This window comes from Aotus nancymaae, unplaced genomic scaffold (genome assembly GCF_030222135.1).
Source record: "Aotus nancymaae isolate 86718 unplaced genomic scaffold, 86718_ANA_hifiasm-v0.15.2.pri h1tg000064l_1, whole genome shotgun sequence".
Lineage (NCBI taxonomy): Eukaryota > Metazoa > Chordata > Mammalia > Primates > Aotidae > Aotus > Aotus nancymaae.
Window position 1 is genome coordinate 42,318 of NW_026988479.1, and position 15,507 is coordinate 57,824.

Below are 15,507 nucleotides of genomic sequence, written 5' to 3' on the forward strand. Positions count from 1 at the left end.
ACAGTAAGAGGAAGAAACAAAACTTCATTTAGTGATTAATCTAAACTATCATGAATAATGTTCCAGTAAAAGCCTAAAGGAAGAACCTATTCAAATCATAATGTGCTTTTGGTCATATATCTCTTTGTATTTATCAGCATTCCTGTTTATTACAGTAGCAGAGTTAAATATGGTCCAATGCACCTATTTACAACCCCATTTATTTAATAATCTAATTAGAAGTGATTTTTAAAAGCCTGGTATGTAATAAACATACATCTAGTCATTTTGCAGCTGAAAGGTAAGATTGGCTTCCATATATATTACTAAGAGCAAACACTCATCAGGAACCCACGGTATCACCCAGCTACCAACAGGAACATAATAATTCAGCTAGTGAAGACGTAAATTGACCTTAATTCTGCTTCTGTGCTTTGACAGTTAAGGGGTTGGTCAAGAACTAGATCAGCATGTAGGCAACCAACAGATATCTTGCTAACTATATTCTGAACAGAGAAAACATACTTGCTTAACTAGTATAAGATAAATTAGCTCAAGTCTTCAAGGATAATCCAGATGTCGTATAAAAACCAAAAAGCTTTGATAGCTGAAAAATGATGAAAAATACGTGAAATACTCTTATGTGTAGGAATAAATACCATAAACAATGTTTTTATAAATGACAACTTGGAAGGTATTCACAAGAAAAACTGAAAACTAACAGAAAAATACCTTCTTACTGAAATCTATTAAGAACATGGACTAGATGTATAAGGCAAGCAGCAAAGGCAACACTTTAAGGTGGTCTTTCAAAAGCAAGGGAAACATTTCTTTTTGATTGCAAAATTCTATTCATTTGCAAAGCAAAGGCCTCTAGGTAGATCTAACCAAATTATACCAAGACAAATTCTGTCAGCTTAAAGAACGTTTTAGTACACCGAGTGGTAAAACTGTCATTAGCAATTACAGTAAAATAATAAAAACTTACAGCTGGAATGAAGCATTGAAATCAACCAGTCCAAACATACAAAGCACACTCCCACTTTGGGGCTTATGGTACTGGCTTTTCCACCTCACCATAGTGCTGTTCCCACAAGACATCTGCATGGATCCCTTCCTCATTTCTTTTTCTTTTTTTTTTTTTTTTTTTTTGAGATGGAGTCTCGCTCTATCGCCAGGCTGGAGTGCAGTGGTGCAATCATGACTCACAACAACCTGTGCGTCCCAGGTTCAAGCAATTCTCCTGTCTCAGCCTCCCGAGTAGCTGGGACTACAGGTGCGCACCACCATGCCCAGCTAATTTTCGTATTTTTAGTAGAGATGGGGTTTCACCATGTTGGCCAGGATGGTCTCGATCTCTTGACCTTGCGATCTGCCCACCTTGGCCTCCCAAAGTGCTGGGATTACAGGTGTCAGTCACCTTGCCCGGCCCCTCCCTCATCTCTTTAGTGACCACTCTGTTTACAATTACAAACTCCAGCACACATTCACTGTGCCCAATTCCCATGCTTCATTCCTCTTAATTGCATTTATCAGCCATTTAACATGCATTGTGTATTATTTAGATATTTTATGATATGTTTATCCCACCCACTAAAAAATGAAAGCTCTGTGAAGACAAGAATTTGTTACTGCAATATGCCAGCACCCTGTACTGTGCTTGGGATAAAGCAGGCACTCAGTGTTTGTTCAAAGCAAAGAAGTGGGGGAAGAGGCGGTTAAAACGTGGCTTAAAATATTTTAGTAAATCAATGTAATGACAGCTAACTGACTGAATGACTTTTTACATATTTTCCCTACTGTCCACATGTCATAAGATTTGCATCTTTGGAGTATTATTCAATACCACAGAAACCTGTATCTACCAATTTCTAGTGATACCGTGCTCCGTGTTTAGAGCAAATATCATGTGAATGGGAATACTTTCACCAAATTAAATACGCTATTTGGTTGTTATGCCTATGTATCCTATCCGAAAAGTTAGTATCTATGTACTGTGTTTTATGTTGGATATTAATAATATTTAGAAACTCTTCTTTGAAAATTAGAATGACTATCAGCCAGGTAGAAAATAACATGAGACAGACAAGAAGCCATTATTTAAAAAAAAAAAAAACCTTTTTAATTCTGATTGCCAAATTATTTAAGGCAGGTATAAAAAAGGAAAGCATTCAATATACATTTTACATAAAATAAACTAGATTACAGCATAAAACAAGTAACCAGGCAATGGCATTAAAGTCTCTCTCTCTAAAACTGGGTAATTGTAAACATTAAAAAAAAAAAAGACTGTAGGACTATTCAAGTAATAGAACAATCACAGATGTCTCTGGTACGCAGGCTATTGGGTTATTTGCCATTCAAGATTATCAAAAAATGACACCTCATTATTCACAGATGCTCATTATTTCCCCATTTTAATCTTTACATTATATACAACACAGTTTTTGTGGTACTGGCAACCCCATGCCTTCCAAAAGTATTTTTTCCACAATACACAAGTACAAAGAGTGACTACAGGAACATTTTACACTGATGCATCTTTAACAGGAGCCACCAAATAGACATCTAAATTGTACCAAAGTGTCATCATCACAGTTAGCCTTTCTGAGGGGCTTATGAGAAATATGTGAAGGATATGCAAGGTTCAGGCACACTGATACATAACATTATTTATTTACAATTTTAAAGGAAAAGGAAAAGAAAGAAAGTAGCCTTTTCTGGCTAACACTTTTCAACATGACAAATACATTTTTAATCTCCTTTACTGAGTGGTTTGCGACGTGGCAGCAGACCCTGTGTGTGCGAGCCTGGTTACTGATACAAAAAGTAAAGAATATATATATATATAATATATATATATATGTATATATACAGATATGTATACGTATATATATATATAAAACAGAAGTTTAATTACAGCAACATTTGTTACTCTGTGATAAAATCTGTAATTTACAAAAATGAAATGACTGGTTTTTGCCTGCCATTAAGGCATTTCAAATTAACACCATGGAACTGATGTCTGTATAAAGCGCTTCCCCATGTGATCCAGTCACATGACAATGTACATTTCCAATCTTGTTATTCTCTGCAAAAGAAAAGCAAACTTTAGCACAGGGTTCTATATCAACTTTTTTTTTTTTCTTGAAACACATTCTCACTCTGTCACCCAGGCTGGAGTGCAGTGGTACAATCTTGACTCACTGCAACCTCTGTCTCCCAGGTTCAAGAAATTCTCGTGCCTCAGCCTCCCTAGTAGCAGGAATTATAGGCGCATGCCACCACACCCAGTTAATTTTTGTATTTTTAGTAGACACAGGGTTTCACCATGTTGGTCAGGCTGGTCTGGAACTCCTGACCTCAGCTGATTCACCTGCCTTAGCCTCCTAAAGAGCTGGGACTACAGGCATAAGCCACCGTGCCCGGCCTCTATCAACATTTGACACTGCAAACCTGAAAAACTATAAGACTGATAGGCTTATTTTTAATTCCATTCAAATGTGGAATTCAATTCCAGAGAAAGTGAATAAACACAAAGTAATGATATACATTGTGAAAAATATTAATTTTATAATATTAATAATTTAGTTCCTTTAAATCATTTTCCTTCTTAAAGCTTAAAGAATAATTTAAAATATCAAAGAGCAAACATTACCTTTAGCATTATGAAAATAAATGTCTCCATTTGCGACTTTATCTTTAAATATAATAAAACAAAGGGAGTCATGGTGAATTATTTTAGCAATGCTGTAAAGATAAGCCAAGAAAATTTCAACTGTCTGAAAAACTAATCAGTTAATTACTCATCTACATAACCCTCATAGAATGAGGTTCATGGAATTTTAAGTTGCATGTGAAGCAACTCATATTGGCATAATAAACACACTCATTATAATGATACAAAACCCAAGGAGATAGGTTTTTGGTCTAAAAATCCCGTATTTGCTTCCTCCCAACCATTAAGATGTTTTCTATTTAGAACTAATTTAAAATGTAGAGGATATTTACCTTCTTTGTCCAGGAAACATTCCAGATGCAGATGCCTGGGCAGCCACCTGCTGAGAGGCAACAAGGGCAGCAGAGGTCAAGCCTAATGGGGACAAAAATATAGAGTGTCTGTGACCTTTAGAAGGACAAGAGTAGATACAGGCCCAGTGGAGAAGGGCCGCAGACCCAGCGGCAGCACGGTGTCCTCTCCTGAACACACACGTGAACTGTTTCATGCAGCAAGGACACAGTACAAACCATTTGGTCTATTTGCTATCTATCCTTTCTTGAACACTCTGCAGTTTTCTTCACAGCTATTAAAAGGAGATACAGCATTCCATCTCTCCGACTCTGCGTGGTGCTAAATGATTTGCATGCATTCCTGAATAGGAAGCTCAGGAGAAATAATAGATGCCAGGTAACAACAGGAATCAAAAGTCACAGTGAATTACAGAAGCCGAATGCTATTTGCCTGGAATACAATACTTTCATAATAATTGTTATCACTTTAACATTTTCCCCAGCAACTGAACACAATGCATCTCATAAGGTACACAGAATCAGTAAATCGAACTTAGAAACGCTCTTAACTTTCACCCCACAAGACCAAGGTAGCAGTCAGAGCCTGTAATAGCTCCAAATGGCATGATGGTGCCTAATAGAGAATTCTTTTAAATTCTATAGAAGACAGTCCTGGGGAAAAAGAGAGTAAAAAAAATGCAAACCTAGGGAAGATTACCGTCTCCTTCTATGTCTTTTATTTGGATACATTTTCATTTCCCAGAGGTAATGTCAGACAGTAAAATAACAATAATAATATTATCTTAAAAGAGACAATTATTTTCTGCTCATATATACTTTATATATAATGTTAGACTAGAAATAAAACCTCTCTCGCTTCCAAGTTCTTACCATACCCAATACAAATTGTTTAAGAAATTGAAAAGCTCTCTTTTAACATTACTAGTTGACACTAAGTAAAAAGACTTGAATACATAAAAATGACCCTTCACATTTGTATATCACTTCCCAGTTTTGGAAACACCTTCAAACATATTCTCTTACTTTCTATTTACACAGCAGTGAGAGAGACAACTTGGCAAGTGCAATAGGCTAAATTATGTCTGCTTAAAATATGTTGAAGCCTTAAATCCACAATGTGATTAGATTTGGAGATGGGGCCTATAGGAAGGTAATTAAGGTTAAATGAGGTCATATGGGTGGGACCCTAATAGGACAGGATTAGTGTCCTTACAGGAAAGCACACGAGGGCTCCCCCTGCCCCTTCCCCACCAACCAGCTCATGGACAAAGAAGAGGTCATATGAGTGCACAGCAAGACAGCGGCTACACACAAGCCAGGAAGTGAGGCCTCAGCAGAGGCTGGCTGTGCTGGCACCCAGATCTTGAACTTCCAGCCTCCAGAACTGTGAGAAAATAAATTCCTGTTGTTTAAAGCCATGCAATCTGTGGTATTCTAGCCAGTTGTAAAGATGGTAACACCACCCACCTGCTATGAAATGACAAAGATGGGACAAATAATACATGTTCAACTAGTAAACCACAAGGTGAAGCTTCCCTCGTATCAATCCGATGGCTTTTTAAAAATGTTTCTCTTTCTAATTCTCCCATTTAGTGAAGTCACAGCAGTGAAGAGCTGTGAAAAACCCTTGAATGAGGTTATAAAAGTGTTAAACCTGATCACATTACTCCCATGATTTCCATGGGAAAAGAGCAACTTAAAAAGCATGCAGAAATCAGAGCAAGTAATTTCACCAAAGCCTCCCACCATCTCCCCCTTTTCCTACAATTTCCCTGAAGTAGATATCTGATCTTCTGATTGTTATATTCAGTGCCCCAGACACTGGCCACCACCCTCAGTCTGTGAGATAACAGTAAGCCGCAGATAACATCAACTGGTGACAATTATTAAGTGGTAGCCATTTCATGTCTCAATGGAATACAAAGATGTGAGAATAGCCTTAGCTGTGTCACTAGGAAATAAGTGTTAAAAACCCTCCTGAGAGCTAATGTGAACTCAAAGCTCAATATTTTTATTTTAAGATGTGAAATGCAATTTTAACAACTGTTTTCCAAAGCAGAATCACCAAAGACACAGTAATGACAGAGCTGCTGACCTTGAAAAGGGTCGTATTGACCCGGGATTAGCGGGTAACCCATGCCAACGTGGGTGTGGTGGTGCGTGTGCAGGTGCCGCTGGCCGAAGGGGGAGTGGCGATCCCTTTCCCTTTCTGCCTCCCGTTCCCGCTCAGCTGTAGCCTTTTCCACTGGCTGCAACAGAAAAGAGAAATTTCCCCCCTTAATGCCCTGAAAATCAACTTAGAAGAGTACTAAACCACCTTTGTCCCTCCGACGATATTGTGTTAATGATTAAAAGTAAATATAAGGATACAATTCTTTAGAAACTAAAGAGAATTTCAAAAGACATGCGTTAGTTTCATTTGGAATTAAGCCAACACTAAAGAACTGCTCCACCCAAAGTAACCAAAGTGACACCAATGTTTTCCTGAAATGATGAAAATAAGGACTTCTCCCTATATTCGTTCATAAGTGCAGGTTAAGAATTCACCCAATTGCTTCCCAGAAAAAACTGTTACAAAATAAATCGTTTTGGAGTTATTTTTAAAGTCAAGTTTTCTAATTACACTTGTATTTTGTGGGGAGAACCTATCTCACAATTTTAAATGTGTGTACACATTCTGTTCTACTGAAAAAACATGCCCTAAAATTATATGCCAATATAAAGCACAAGAAATCACTGTCCTACACTCACATTTTGAATCTCTCAATTTCTAAACTCCCACAGAGAAGCTCCCTTCCTCCCAAACCATAGTTTGGGGTAAGGATGGTTTATTTCCTATGCCTTTCTACCTTTAGAACCTAACCACCCTTTAATTAAAGTTATCCTTCTCACTTAAAAGAAATCCTTGTACTGGCCGGGCGCGGTGGCTCAAGCCTGTAATCCCAGCACTTTGGGAGGCCGAGGCGGGTGGATCACGAGGTCAAGAGATCGAGACCATCCTGGTCAACATGATGAAACCCCGTCTCTACTAAAAATACAAAAAATTAGCTGGGCATAGTGGCGCGTGCCTGTAATCCCAGCTACTCAGGAAGCTGAGGCAGGAGAATTGCCTGAACCCAGGAGGCGGAGGTTGTGGTGAGCCGAGATCATGCCATTGCACTCCAGCCTGGGTAACAAGAGCGAAACTCCATCTCAAAAAAAAAAAAAAAAAAAAAAGAAATCCTTGTACTAAGAAGGAAGACTCAGAAAAAGAAGATTCAGAAATCACCTTTTCTAGTTTCTCTATAGAGTCGCTGGTGGATCTATTCACATTGCGGGTGTTATTATTTTAATCTACTTTAAACTCTTTCATAGCCAAGCACCATCCTATTTTTGTTTAGTCTCTCTTCACAACCGTCTCTAGGACTAGAGCACTCACCCTTTTTGGGGAAGAGCCATCTTTCACAGACACATATTTGTACTACTTCAGCACAGTTAAAGGGACATGACAAAGAATCAAGGCAAGAAAGCAGACACAGTTCTCACCCCTAAGCCACATGAATTCCTCTTGCCTATGAGCCTCAGTGTGCAAGGCTCAAACTTGTGCCTTATTACATGTCATGAGCACTCGGCTTTGCTAGTGATGAACCCCCAACCGTGGACATTGATGATGTGAATATGAAGGGTCAATACAAGTAGTAGAAACCTCAAATCTTTCCAGAAGTCAAGCTAACAACAAAGGTAAGTAATGTAGGTTGGAGAGCTTCTATTTATATCCATGCACATTGGTGGGAAGCAGGACTTATTGCCTGGATGGGGCTACTTGCTCCCATCAGCTACTGCCAGAGGATTTTGAACCTGATGTTCTATTGTCTTTTTTTTTTGAAACGAAGTCTTGCTCTGTCGCCCCGGCTTGTGTGCAGTGGCACAATCTCTGCTCATTTGCACCTCTGCCTCCCAGGCTCAAGTGATTCTCCTGCCTCAGCCTCCCAAGGAGCTGGAATTACAGGTGCCTACCACCACGCCAGGCTAATTATTGTACTTTTAGTAGAGACAGAGTTTCACCATGTTGGCCAGGATGGTCTTGAACTCCTGACCTCGGGTGATCCGCCCACCTTGGCCTCCCAAAGTGCTGGGATTACAGGTGTGAGCCACCACACTTGGCCCAGATTTTCTATTGTATTAAAAGAGGTCATCTGAATTTGCGTGTAAAATATCTGATTTTTAAAAGCTATCCCACAAGAAAATATGTTTTTGAAAAGCTTGATTTGCCCAAAAGGCCAACAGTTTGTAGCTTCTGAACTACTTACTCACAAAAAGTATGTAAAATAGACTCCTCTGTTACCTAATTCCTCAATGTCTTATCAAACATATTTTGCACCAAAAGTTGGTTCCTATGAATTTAAATTTCTACCTAACAACCATCCTCCTGGGTAAGCAACGTATACTAGATTTTCGCAACAGAAAAGCTTGCTACTGCCATACAAGCTTTAACAATTTTCTCGCACGTGTGAAAGCATCTTACTTTTGGACACGCCATTCTTTATGTATTAGGATAAAACAGCATCCTGAAATCACAGCTGGGTTCCGAAACCCATTTATATTTCAAGACTGTTCTCTAGTTTGTTCCCCTTTCTCCCCCAAAACACAGTACTTTTAAGTAACAACAAAAGGAGGCTTACAGCAGGAGACTTGCTGCGGTATTGGTTAGCATGCTGCTGGAGCAAATCCAGGGCTTTAGATTCAGTGGTTGTTTTCGTGTTGATGCTAGGGCTGGTATTGACTTTCTCTGTCTCTTCTCTCCCTGACATCTTCCCATAAACAGGATAATGAAATCCTGGAGAGAGATAGGCCCCTGCAGATAAACAACAAATGCCACATCAAGTTAAGGGCTGTATCTTAAAAAAAAAAAAAAATCATTTGGGTTACATGAATTTGGGATAAGAGTCAAAGAGATCTTAAAATAGGGAGTTCCATTAAGAATGGGCTACATCATCATTAAACTGTATCTAGCTTCTCCAATTTTCTTCTCCCAGTTAATTCATCCTGATGAAGGGAGGTTATAAACAGAATTGAGCTTACAGCCATTTCATACATTTACATGTCCGCTTAAGTGAAAGGAATAGTAGCTATAATGATTATGACAGTAAGTGCTTGGAATATTTTCATAGGCTATAAAGTATCTGTCAGTCTAACAGCTATAGCAGACCATCAGAGACTATGGAAACTATAGCTGAAGATTCTTGACATTTCATTAAAAGAAATCTTATATTAAATCAGTTTCATCTTCGGGACTTAAAACAGCGTAACAACAAGCAAAACAAATACCACTCTTGAAGCTTCTAATTTATCTTGAGTTTTTAACAGCTAATATTTGAACATTGCCTCTTCCCTCCAATATAGTCAGAACCGACAACACATACCAGGGTAACTGTGCATTAGGACGGGAGAAACAGCTCGGTATGCAGGATGGCTTGGGTCGTACATCTGTGGGTAAGGATAAGCATGCAAGTACTGTATGTATGACTGATGCTGACTCATGGGTGAGGAGACAGCCACTCTTGTTCCCCGAGAGTCCTTCCAGTTCACAGGAGTCTTTCGATCATCATTTTTCAGCTTGCTCTCCTCCATTGATTGAGAATCAGGACGCTTAGCCTCTTTGGGCTCCTCTTTAATGCTCGTTAATGATACAGGAAGGCTGGGCACACCACTCTCTTTATTAGGGGTTTTCCTGGGACTATCCTCTTTTAATTTCTTCTCTCTGTCAAGTTCTTCTGACTTTTGCTGATCCAGATATTTGGGCTGGTATACGTAATGATGCCATGTTCTTGAATCTGGATCCTGATTTTTTTTAAAGAAAAAAACATTAGATTTGTTTTAAAATTTCAATTTTAAAGAAAACTTGTTAATGATCATGACAGCACTAGTACTCTCCATTTTAATGCTAAGTTGATGTTTATTTATGTGCTAGACACTGCGCTAATTGCTTTACCTCCTTCTCTTACAAGGTAATAATGTCCCAGGTAAGCAGTGTTACTATTGGTCCCTTGTACAGAAGACAAAACCGAAGCGTTTGAAGTTCAAGCAACATCAAGGTCATGCCGCTGCCCAGTCGCAGAGCTGGGCTTCAAACTCAGGTCTGCTGAAATTCAGAGCTGGGCCCTTATTGTAATTTCTCAACACTAAATAGCATCCTCAGACATATTCAATTCCACCTTCATTTGCCTTTTAATATCTGGCACAGGTCAAAAGAGTGTTGAAAACTCTAACTCAAGCTAATAATAGTAAATTTAAGTAATTGCTATAGCTATTAACATCACTTACGAGGAAAAAACTCTTGGTTTCCTAATACATTTTCCTCATCTACTGTAGCTGAGGCTTAATATATCGGCTCACTTCTCATTATGTGCTATCATCTTAATCAAAACAAAATTTCAAATTAATAGCACACATTATGGCTTCTCTATTGGAAAACAAAGCCATCTATAAACCCCCCAAATTGTATCATTCTTATGCAGACCTGTGAAGTGACAGCCTGATTTATGCCTCTGGAAGTGGGGTAACTGAGAATCCTAAACGGCCTTTGTGATGCCCATCCCATTCATGATATAAACCCACTGGGGATTCAGGTTCTCAGAAAATATGCAAAGTTAGGTCTAAGTGAATATGTGTATGCGGGTGGTGGTGGTGGTGGGGTAGTGGTTCTTGCTCTAACGCACCAGGGATTATCTAAGCATCGGGGTTAGGGCTGGAGTGGGGGTGTGCAGTGCTGGGAAATACCAAGATTAATGCTCATGGGGTTGCAGTGGGTCAGGATGTCTGAACCATGACAGAAGGTGCTAGCACATTTGTGGTTTCATGGTGACCAATTTTCAGGTGTTCTTAAGCTGACTGACCCCGGGGGCTCTGGGAGAGCTGCTGAGGACCGCCACCCAAACCTCCTCACCCTCCTCACAAACGTTCAGCACTAAGCTCTGGGTTTTGGGGTACTTAACACAGAGTGTAAAGCTGAAACTTAGGCATCTCTGACACCCTGTGAAAGAAATTTGGGCCCCAAATTCTATTAAAAACACGAATGAGGCCAGGCACAGTTGGCTAACACCTGTAATCCCATCACTTTGGGAAGCTGAGGAGGGCTGATCATGAAGTCAGGAGTTCAAGACCAGCCTGACCAACATGGTGAAACCCCATCTCTACTAAAACTACAAAAATGAGCCGGGCGTGGTGGCGTGCGCCTGTAATCCCAGCTACTCAGGAGGCTGAGGCAGGAGAATCGGTTGAACCCAAGAGGCGGAGGTTGCAGTGAGCTGAGATCACCCAACTGCATTCCAGCCTGGGCAACAAGAGCGAGATCCGGTCTTAAAAACAAAAACAAAAACTAAATGGGATATGTGAATGTAGGGACCCAGTTTTTACCAGTTTTTATTATCTTCCAAGAAGATGCGAATAGAAATTTGAAAATGGAAAATAAATGTTTTAGAGATGAGACTCAGAATCTCAGAGTGGGAATTCAGCAGCCCCATCGTGGAATGCCCTCGCCTTGGACTAAGTCAGAAATTAAGGAACCTCATCAGAGTCACAGAGCGAGTTAGTGGCATAGAACACAATCTGCAAAGCACATGTCCACAGTTCCTTCTACTATATAACATGACAAGAAAATAGTGATAATGTACATTTGAGAGCTACATAGCAACTCCTGAGAATCTTAAGATATTTTCAAGAGAAGAGGAAAAAACTTTTAATGTGGGTTTCCTTCCTGTGTCAGAGGTCTAACCAGATCAAGCCCAGACATGTATAATACAAGTCTCAGACTGCTCTCTCCCTGTTGGGGCCACGCTCCACAATCTTACTTGTTTAAATCTCGAGGTTGGGTCTACACCTGTCTGCTTCATAGAGTCCATGACAGACTTCATTTCTACAGCCTCCTTAATAAGCTGGTGGTTTTCCATCTGCTTAGCTTTGAAGCTGTCGGCCTGAAGCTGCTGCTGGTGATTGGAGAGAAGCTGCGATTTACCTGTCTCCTCAGTTTTATTAGGCACTGATGGCCCTAGTTTAGAATGGTTTTTGTTAGGCTCCGGAGTAGAGGGAGCTTTTGAGATTGTGGCCGATGGCATGTTTTTCTGTTTAGTTTCCTCCTTGCCCAGCTCTTTCAAGGGGAGCTCACTTTTCCTTTCACAGTCTCCTCTCCCAGTCTGGGCCATTTTCTGCTCTGCCAACCTCTGGTCCTCATAGTACTTCTCATATTGCTGTCTATAGGCAGGGCTGGTAGCCATCAGAGACTTCTGGTCCATATAGAGCCCATAGGCATACTGGCCATAATAAAGTGACTGAGCCAGGGCAGGATGTCTTTGTGTGATCACCGACTGGTGCTGAGGCTGTAAGGATGCAGAACTGTGGTCCACTTTCTTAGACTCTAACTGCTCTGCCTTGTCTTTCTTTTCGGCATCTTCCTCGGACTCCTTCTTGATCTTCATTCCCTGTGTGCTCCCACTATTTCCAGCCACAGGGGCGCCGACCTGCCCAGGGTGCATGTAACTTGGAGAATAATAAGGATCATAGCCATGGTAATAGGGAGAATGGGACTCTTTCAGTTGAGATGATTGTGCTGTAGTTGAAGAATGCCCTTTCACCACACCGTCCTTACTAGAAATAATATCTGATGGGGAACCGGCCTTTGATCTCATGCCCTCTGACCTGCTGTCGGAACCACCGTCGTCAGCAGCATCGGATATGTCCGAATAGGCCGGGCTGCTTGTCTTGGCGGCTGAACTCTCAGCCCCATTCTGGGTCAACACATGCAGAGGGGCCATCGGTGCCTGCCCGTTCACCAAAGTGCTGCATTCCATCCTCGAGGCGCTCCCGATAGAAGGGCTGGGAGCGTTGTCTGTGAAAGTGTAAACCTTATCGGCTTCGGCTTTGATACTGGCCATGCGGCTCTCCTGAGACTCTGACAGTCCATTTGCCAGCCCTTCATTCTTGTTGAGATGATCCTTTAAAAAATGGCCAGGTAGATCTTTGCTGGCCCCCTTGGAGTCCTCTAGTTTCCCCAGCTTGGCATCCATTTTTGGGCTTCCGGTCTCTTTCCCTTCTTTGTCCTTCAGCTTTCGCTTCTCCTTTTTCTTTTTGTCTTTGAGTGACACCAGAGCTGGGTTCACGGTGATGGGCTCTCCCATAATCGTGGGCTTTGGTTGAATGGGTTTTAACGGAGGACTCTTTGGTGTAGCCTGAACAACAGTCGTCGTGAGGGAGGGCAGTCCGGGTATTGTCCCCGTGGTGGTGGTTGTAAAGGTTGCAGTGGGTATAGCGATTAGCTGCGGGGGAGTGGGGGCTGGGGCAGGGGCAATGGGCCGGGCACTTTTCAGTTTAGAGAGGTTTTTGTCCATTTTGCAGTTGTTAGCTTTCTTGCCCTTTTCTTTATCTCCTAAATTTTTCTTTTCAATTAATCCCTCTGCTTCCAGTTTAGGCATCTCAGCAGCCAAATTGCCATCTGCGGCTGAGCAACTGTCTAACGCGGCCGTCATGTTGGAGATGACTGGAAGGTTGTTCAGCTCGTTGTTAAGGCCCTTCTTTTTGCCAGAGTTCTTCCCAGCTTTAGCACCAATAATGGAACCTGGGCCATTACTCATCAGCTCTCTCTTTCCCTTTGGGGTCCCAGGCGGGTTTCCGGTCCCAGGGGATGCCGGTGCCTTCACCTGGTCATAAGCAGATACACTTGTGCTTGGCTCGCTGCATTCCAGTGCCACGTTACTCAACGCTTCCTCGCAGTCGGAGATCTTGTCCTCGCTGTCAGGCTCGAACTCCAGCTTGTTTTCTGGGTCTAAGTGTGCATGAGCCTGGTGGTACCTCAGGCCGTTAATGTGCTTGTACTTTTTGTTGCAGTTTGGGTGGGGACAGTCGATTAACACCGGAGAAGAGCAGCCTTGGTCCATAAAAGTAGTCTCTGGTTTCCCTTGAGGGGTAGTGGGAGTGCTTCTGGAATTTGTGCGGACGCGCTTCCCAGGCTTATTGTCCTCAGAGCTGGAGTTCAGGTCCAGCTCCATCGGAGGCTTGTTTTTCCTTTTGTTGGTGGAGGAAGGGCTGGCTTTGATGTCCTCGGCGGCACAATTTGGGGGTGTCCTTCGTCCGCTGGCATTGAGGCTGCCCCGCCTCCCTTTCCCATTGGCTCCCCCTCTGTTCTTGTTCTGCAGCCCTCTGGACTCCGTGAAGCTGGCCTCGGAGCCCGGGGCGGCAGCAGCAGACCTCGCTCTCTTCCCTCTGCCCCGGCCCCCTCTCATCTCCAGGTCACTTGTCGGTGACTCACAAAACCTATGGAAGCAAGTAACAGATGTGAAAATGAGCATCCCCGAAAGAGCCAGGTGAAATCACAAAGGACAATGCAGCAGAGGAGTCAACACTCCAGTAGCTTAAGGGCTGGGCCCAGTCAAGGAAAAGACTGACAATTTCCAACACCTGCAAGAGGGCAGGCTACCAAGGGCTTATATTCTTCCTCACAAAAACCAAAGAAAAACAGCTCAGGTAGCTAGCTTCCAATCCAGTTCAAATTCCCATTTTGAGAAAAAAATGAAAACAAAGGCAGGAGAGAAGGGGTAGGGAGTACAGATCTTCTTATAGAAAAGAAATCTAGCATCTGCATTTTACTGCATTCAATCCTAAATTGCTCCTTTCTCCTTTGCCTGGTTTCAATTACAGGCACACTTTTATGTGTTATGAATCCCTCTCTATAGTTTCTCTGCAAAGACAGCATGGAGGAAGGAGAGAAATAAAAGGCCCTGTTCCTACCTGGGAGGGGCCCAGTCATGCTTGGTGCAGTCCAGTAGGGTTCCCACGTATGTTTTGTTCCTCCAGGTGACATTGACCACTAGGACACCTGCAGAAGGCAGAGGATGAAAAAGGATCATAGTTACCACTGATTACTCTTATTTCCAGTTCACTTACTCTTTCCTTCTTTCTTCCTTTCTCTGTCTTTCTTTTCTTCTTTCTTTTTCTTTTCTCTTTTCTTTTTTTTTTTTTTTCCAGCAAAGTTCTATTCTCATTTGCTTTCAAAAGCTGCGGTTTGCATTCTTCCTCTTTCTGGTTTCAGTGACCTCAAGTTAAAACCCACAGGAAATAATGTGTGTTGTGCATTCGTGCGCGTGCGCATGTGGTACAAAAGGGTGAAACTGTGTGTGAGAGTGTAATCAAGATACTGCTGACAGAAGGAAATGGTTTTTGCCATGTCCTGCTGTAAAACAGCAACATTCACCTCTTAATTTTTCTATTATTACACATAATTGCTTTCGTTTGGCAAGCAGCCAACATAAACTAGCGCCAGTTACCAGAGCTTAAACCAGAGGGTGACTGAAAGGAATCGGTTTTGTTTCCAATTCAACAATATAAAATGATGGTGATTTTTATTAAGAAAAAACATTATGCAGGTGCATAAAAATAGGCATAGAGGGGAGAGTGGGGACTTCCCAGATAACAGACAATCAGCTATGATTTCTCTTTCCTAATCCTCCCCTCTTTGGTTTTGTGAGA

At 41.6% G+C, this 15,507-nt stretch overlaps 1 protein-coding gene across 4 annotated transcripts in view; it reads right to left on the reverse strand.

Moving 5' to 3' along the window:
- Window positions 1–2,078: 2,078 nt before the first annotated feature.
- Window positions 2,079–15,507, reverse strand: part of ZNF608 (zinc finger protein 608) — a 113,989-nt gene continuing 100,560 nt past the window's right edge. For 3 of the 4 annotated variants that reach the window (XM_012448232.2, XM_012448212.2, XM_012448207.3), the window contains 7 exons: window positions 14,770–14,857; window positions 11,841–14,295; window positions 9,414–9,831; window positions 8,673–8,845; window positions 6,107–6,260; window positions 3,991–4,072; window positions 2,079–3,070 (listed from right to left, as the gene is read on the reverse strand). In XM_012448232.2, the coding sequence (XP_012303655.2) occupies window positions 3,064–3,070; window positions 3,991–4,072; window positions 6,107–6,260; window positions 8,673–8,845; window positions 9,414–9,831; window positions 11,841–14,295; window positions 14,770–14,857 (3,377 nt within the window). In that variant the 3' untranslated portion in view covers window positions 2,079–3,063. Of the gene's footprint in view, window positions 3,071–3,637; window positions 3,680–3,990; window positions 4,073–6,106; window positions 6,261–8,672; window positions 8,846–9,413; window positions 9,832–11,840; window positions 14,296–14,769; window positions 14,858–15,507 lie in introns of all 4 variants that reach the window. The other variant, XM_012448215.3, reaches the window with a different exon arrangement.